This window comes from Tetrahymena thermophila (genome assembly GCF_000189635.1).
Source record: "Tetrahymena thermophila SB210 genomic scaffold scf_8254577, whole genome shotgun sequence".
Taxonomy (NCBI): domain Eukaryota; phylum Ciliophora; class Oligohymenophorea; order Hymenostomatida; family Tetrahymenidae; genus Tetrahymena; species Tetrahymena thermophila.
The window spans coordinates 33774-41171 of NW_002476348.1; the positions used below are offsets into that span (position 1 = coordinate 33774).

At 21.8% G+C, this 7398-nt stretch overlaps 1 protein-coding gene across 1 annotated transcript; it reads left to right on the forward strand. All coding sequences in view use genetic code 6, as the record gives it.

Moving 5' to 3' along the window:
* Positions 1–1339: 1339 nt before the first annotated feature.
* On the forward strand, positions 1340–4282 carry TTHERM_00663960 (transmembrane protein, putative; the record flags this gene model as incomplete). The annotated part of the gene is made up of 1 exon (XM_001020162.2): positions 1340–4282. Exon 1 carries the CDS (start codon positions 1481–1483, stop codon positions 4280–4282), a length of 2802 nt encoding a protein of 933 aa, XP_001020162.1. The 5' UTR covers positions 1340–1480.
* Between the last annotated feature and the right edge of the window lie 3116 nt (positions 4283–7398).

Consider the following 7398-nt stretch of genomic DNA (forward strand, 5'->3'; position numbering starts at 1 on the left):
AAAGCTTTTTAAAAATAAATTGAGTTATTTATTTTAGATACTAAATTAATTAAAAATATTATGAAGCAAGAAGTAAAATGTTTAAAAAAGAATAATTACATTTATAAAACTCAAGATTTATACTTAATAAATTGGATTATGTTTAACAATTTAATACTTATTTGATATAAAATCAAACATAAATGAATGAAAGAAGAAATAATTAAACAAAGAACAGATAAATTTATGTCAATGAATTTTAGATTAAAGGGAAAAAAATTTACCACATATTTTGTAAAAATTTAGAGGTCTATAATAATAAAAAAATTAGTGATAATAAAAGTTCAATTACAGTTTAATTTTATAAAAATTATATTCAATTTTTAAAGAGCTTTTTGCATATATTTAAGTCTAAAACAAGCATACTGTAAATATGTTAAGTTTTTTCTAGTCAAATAATAAAATTTGAAAGCAAGTTAAGTTAAGAACTATAACTATATTTTTTTTAGTTGTTGGTTCTAACTATAGTTCTATGTAAAAATTTAATATAATACGATTTTTTTAACAACAATCAATTGAAAAATATTAAAATTTTATAATTAGTTTGTTTTGTTTCAAGAAATAAATTATTTAATGGATTAATTTTTAAATAGAAAATTATTGGATTTTTAAGATATGAGTTAATAAGTAACTTGCAAAGGCTCAAGAAGCCTTTTTATTCTTTTATTTACTTTTGATAAAAATTTTGAAATTAAGGTTTCAAAAAATAATAATAATAAAATATATTTTGTTTCAATTTAACTTATCAGTTAAATTATTTTACCTAAAACTCATAAAATAGATTTTTAAATCATAAATCTGAGAAAATATTATTAAAATGTAACACTTTTTACATAAATAAATAAAAATAATAATTGTTAAGATCATAGGCAGGATTATTTTAAAGATTGTCATAGCAAATTGTAATAATAATAATATTCATCAAAAATATATGTTAAGTACTTTGTGTTTAGTTTGTAAACACATTAGTTTTTATAGTGTTTAAACAAGTAAGTATCTATAAAAGACTTATGTAAAATACTTGCCAAAATCAATTTACATTAAAAATGTTAGGTTTCAAGATTTTAGATTACTAATTTCTTGATGAAATTTATTATGTGTTTTGCTAAATTATGAAAAGGACTCCTAATTTGATTGATTTCTTTACAATTTATTGGATGAGGTTTTTTGTCTTTTTAAATATAAAGTTATTAAAAAATTTTTGATGAGTTATTTACATTTATTAAAAGTGCAAAAAACCTTTATTAGATAGATTCAATATAAAAAATTAATAATAAACAAAAAGACAAACATATTTAATTAAATAAGGATAAAGTATTATAAATTTATTTTGCTCCATCAATAAAATAACAAAACAGAAAGAATATTTTAGATTCGCTTCATAAAAGGAAAATCGTTTTCATAGTTGAAATTTAATTTATTAGTTAAAATAAATATACAAATGAGTTAGTATTTTAGAAACGCTGATATGTTTGGCGCAGAAGTTAAGATTTATTTTTAAAAGCTTTAGTATCATGGTACTTGTTGGGGTGTTTTATTTACTACCGTGATGTATTTGGTAATTACTTTTGCCACAGTTTACTATGGTGAAGATTTAGTGTATAGAAAATCGCCATAGACAACATATAGTTAAGAAAATGTTGTTCATCCAGAAAGATATTATCTTACACCAAAAACATTTACAGCTGCATTTGGTATAGAAGACTCTGTTACTTGGAATCAAATAGTAGATCCAACTATATACACAGTCACAGCTCTTAACAGAAAAAGATTTAAAAAGTATAATACTACTTCTTAACAATATTATTTTGAGGAGCACGTTCTAGATTTATAGCCTCGAATTTGTGATTAAAGCTAATTTTAAGTGCCAAACACTCAGTCTTATTTTGAATCCTTGGCAGGGGTATAAAATATGTATTGCTTTTCTTTTTCTAATACAACTGATAGTAGTCCAGATCAAGAAGACTTAAATTCTCTCTATATAGAAGGAGATTATACGGCTGACGCTTTCGCTTAAATAGAAATAGGATTTTATGGTTGCAAAAATAAAACTCTTATAGAAATATAATAGCTTCAAAGTTAGGGTCTTCCTGTTATTACCTGCAAGCCTTAATCAGAAATCGACTTACACTTGCAAAACGCTTATATCGGAATGTATTTAACGACATAAAATTTTGATCCAAATAACTTCGAATCACCTTTTTCAAACGCTGCTACAGACTTATTTTGGCCTGTATCAAATAGTCTCTCTAAGTACCTTACTGTAAGCTATAAGAACACTTACATAAATTCTAATTAAGGATTATTATTTGATGACGTCGTAATTGAGAAAGGATTCTAATTAGCTTCGGACAAAGAATAGCTAATACTTCCCGTAGATAACTAATTTGCCTATCTTAATATTCGTTTCTAAAAGGGATTATAAGATAGAATTTTTAGAACATATAAGAGCATAGGAGCAGTAATAGCTTAAATAGGTGGTATTGCTACATTTATGAGAATATTAGGATTTATAGTTGCTTTTCCAATTAGTAAGCTTTAGCTCAGAAAAAATATTATAAATGAGTTGTTTTCTTTCTCTGAAAATGCAAATGCATCTAATAAATAGCAAAATCCAATGAAGCTATATTAAGAATGCTATTAAATCTCAAAAAAAAATGAAAGTCAAGCTTATCCTAATTCTTAAACGTACCTTAAAAAGAAGACAAGTGGGACTTTTATTCAATAAAATTCTAAATATTAATTTGTGGAAACTGTCTAAGCTGCAGACGATTAACAATAGAAAAATATCCAATAGCCAGATTAGAATAATGTTTCTCGAAATAAATTTAAATTAGAAGAGCTACAGAAGACCAATTAAAAATACATAAGTGAAAATCTTAACTTGGAATAAAATAAAAAAGAAATTTAACTTGAAAATTTTTGTTAATAGCTTGTCGAAAATTAAATCCAAAATGACAAAACTGCTTTAAACTAATATAAATAAATTGATACGCCAGCTACTTCTGATAATTAAAAATCTCTGATAAACAAGAAATATAAAAGCTCCAATAATCATAGATAGAGCTAAAATAACCAAAGCGCTGAAATATTGAATTAAAAAATTGATGATAATATAAAAAATTCTTATTATAATAAAAGCAACTCTGGAAAGGACAATCATGAGAACTACGATTAATTATTTAATCATGATAAGAAGAAACAAATGGATTTATCATTTAGTGATTCAGTTCTTTATTATCTATTCCCTTGCCCCAAACGTATAAAAGTAAAAAAAAATAAAATTGATTTCTGTAATTAAATTATCTCTGAATAGTTTGATGGTGTTTACATTTTAAAAAAATTATTAGAACTAGAAAAATTAAAAGCGATATTATTAAGTGAGGAGTAATTAAAACTTTTTGAATACATTCCAAAGCCTGTTATTGACGATTAGTCAGTAGCAGATTACGCTTCACTCAAATTTTAAAAGAGTCAAAAGTAATTTTTAAACTCTAATAACTTAGAAGATACTAAAGGTGCTAAGGATATATCAAAAAATGTATCGCCATCTTAAACAATCTAAAATAATTTGAGTTCTTAAATTCAGTTTAATTAGAACACATTCAACATATTAAGAATATAACCTAAAACAGATCAAGAGAAATCTCTTGAAGCTCTGTAGGCATTAAAAAAAATATTCTAGAAAGATAATCTATCAAAAAAAGATGTTAAGATACTTCAAATGATAGATCCAAAATTCTAATAGCCTAATAAAATTTTTAACTCCTCAAATAACAACTCTGATTACGAAGATAAAAAATGTGATTTTTCCCCTATCGCAGCAATAACTAATTAAAGAATAAATAATCAAAATGAGCTAATTAATTTAAATGAAATTAAAAATAGTGCTGACGGAATACAAAATAGTGTGATATCAAACAATATTACAAATTAAATTAATAATTTTAAAATCAATAAATTTAATTAAGTGTAAAAGAGTATAGGAATTGTTCAGTATCCTGATGAAAGTGTATTTCCTCTTGAAATTAATAGTTAATAAAATAGTTATTCAGTCAATAATAATGATTAATACTCAGAACAAATCCAAGAAAATTTTCTTTAAAATAACAAAATTGATGCATCTGCAGCAAAACTCTATACCATGAATTTTTTGCTTCCTTTCTAGAGATTTTCTACTTTATCTCCCACTAAAAAACAGAATTCCTTAGTATAAATTAAAGAAAACTCCTCCTCAAACTGAAACATACCATATTTGAAATTTCATATTTATCATTTTAACCAACCAAACAGTCTCATATATTTACATTAGATTAAAATTATATTTTTTGATGTCAATTCATACATTAATGTTCTAAAATAAATTTAATAAAATTAATTCTTTAAGACTTGACCATTTTAATATAAATTTTCGATTTTCTATTTGCAAGAAGATCTTAATAAAAATGATTAATAAAATAATATAAAAAATATCTCATAATTCATCAAAAATCCAACAAAAAAATCTTAAAAATATCAAATAATTTATCATGCTACAAAAATGAAATATTGTTCAAGTTTTTTATTATTGCATAGCTTATACATTTACTATTTACTTAAGTATCATAAATTATATTTAATATTTTTAATCATGAAAAATAAGAAATCTAACTAAATATATTCTTTCATTAAACGAATCAGAGTTTATCTCAAAAATATTTTTATCCATCAGAAATCTTGACTATGTTTAAGTAAATTACATAGAAATAACAAAGTATTTTTTAAAGTTTTGAAATTAAAACACTATTTGAAATAATAATCTTAATTAAAAATCTGATATATACCTTTAATAAAAACTAAATTATTTCATTTTATGGTGATAAAAAAAAAACAAAACCATTTTAAATATTTTAACATTTATACTCAGTTTATTAATTTACCAAACTTAAACGATATATCTTCAAAAATATGATGTTTTATTAAATGCAATATCAACTTAAATTATTTGTTATTTTTAATTTTTAAAAATACATTTTAGATTTTAGGAGTTATTAATAAAAATATGAAATTGTAGTTTGTTTGATAAAAAATTAAATCCAGCAAGAATTATAAAGAAAAAATTATAGATTTCATAAAAATTTCCATGATATTTAGATTAAATTTAAAGGTAAATATTTAGAAATATATGCATTGAAACTACTAAAGTGAATCATATAATAGTATATAAAGGAATTAAGTTGTTAGTATGAAATAAAATTACTTTTAGCTAATCAATCAAATTGTCTTGTAATTTTAAACAATTATTAAGAATTATTTATTGGTAGCTCTAAATAAGATAACTTATCACTGATGACTAGTTAGTTATAAAGAAGGTTAAAAAATAGGTTAAAAGTACAAAGAAAATGGATGAGATTTGAACTGCTTTATTAAGAATGCTAGAGAATTATTTATTTTATAGAATAAACTAGAAAGATAAAATTTTTAATTTTTATATTTTTTTAAAATTATTATAGGATACTATTAATAATAATAGACTCTAATTTATTAATATTAGTTGGTATATTTCTTAAATTAGATAAAGAACAGTTTAAGTTAAAAAAATGACAAAAGCTTTATAAATCATTTATGAAAAATTTTTAGCATTTACCATATTTTTTAAACAGTTAATTTTTGACATAATATTTTTATTAAAAATTCTTCCGAATATGTTTTCTGTTTATGTATTAACCTATCATCTATATATTCTTTAAAATTGTTCAAAGAAAATATCTACTAAAAAGTAAGAGGAAGAGAAGCTTATTCCTTAGATATAACAAAGAAGATAAAGGCTCTCAGACAAAACTTTTGAAACTAGCTAGTTTTACTCTTTTTAGCACAAGAGTTTTTCCTTTAGGAAATAAAATTTTATTTAAAATTAAAAATAACATAAGAACTAACTTGGTATTTTAAGAACTCAGGTAAATCAGTAAAAATTTTTAAGAAACAGTAATGTAAAAAAATAAATTGCTTGCTTCAAATTTTGAATTAAAATTTTGTTATCAATATTTTTGGCATACTTATATCTCAAAATACATGTTTTTCATGTTAAAGAACAGAAATTAGAAAAAACAAATTCAAGAGATAGAATATAATCAACATTTAATAATTGCAAATATCTTAGTAGGATACAACTTTATTAATATGATTTTTTGAAAGTATTTTTTCTCTAAATTTTAAGGTATTTTTGTTTCATTAAAATTTTTATTTTCAAAATTATTGATTACATTTTTATAAAATATTTGATATATTAAAAATAAATGAAAAACACCTTCTAAATTATTAGTTAATTAAGTTAAAAAAACATCTAAATAATATTTCATAAATTTGAAAGGAATTTAATACTTTTAATTAATTTTTCTTTTGGCAATATCTTTAATTAATTATATTATTTGTATTTATCTTTCAAAATTAATTTTCATAATTCAAAATTTAATTTTTTATTTGTAATTTCTTCTTATTTTTTCCTTATAATCAAATATTAATTAAAACAAACTAATACAAAAGAAAAACTATAAAAAAAAAATATCTTTCAAATCCACAACAGAATATACTTATCTACTTAGAAATTTCAAGGCACGCAATCAGGAATGTATTCATCTGTTTAGAAATGTAGCAAGTTACTCAAAAAGTATGGAGGCTACATTTAACGAGCAAAGTTTTTAATACTACAAGCACTACATGGCAATAAATATACGATCCTTTGGTCACCTAATATTTGATAAATTAATTCATTATTATGGTGTATCAAATGCCAAAGTGCTTCCACTCGATATAATCTCAAATTTTTTAAACGAATCTATAATGCTCTCTAATAAGATGAATACCAATCAAAAGCCAAGAGATTTCTTTGTAGAGACTCATACTTCTAGTGGATTTTTTTTCTCTCATTAATATATAAAAAGTATTTTTTAAATTTAGGCAGGCAACCAATTTTAATGAATTTTAACATGGCAATTGAGGCAAAATAAATTTTAATATTAAATAAATAAATAAAAATAATAAATGAATAAATATAAAGATCAGATAAATAACCCGACTGATCTCAAACTAAAATCAAATAAAAATAAATAATAAAATATAAATAAATAAATCAGATAAAAAAAATAAAGCAAGCTAACAAACAGAGAAAAAAAACAAAGTAAATAAATAAACATTAAATAAATAAAACAAATAAATAAACACTTAAAAAATAAAAGCAAATAAAAAAAAAAAACAAACAAAATAAAAATACATAAATATGACTCTGATATAATGTGCATTACGCTAAGATAATTTTTTATATTTAAATTTTTTTATATGCTTTTTTTAATAATCAGAAAGAAAAAATAATTTGTTCAAAGA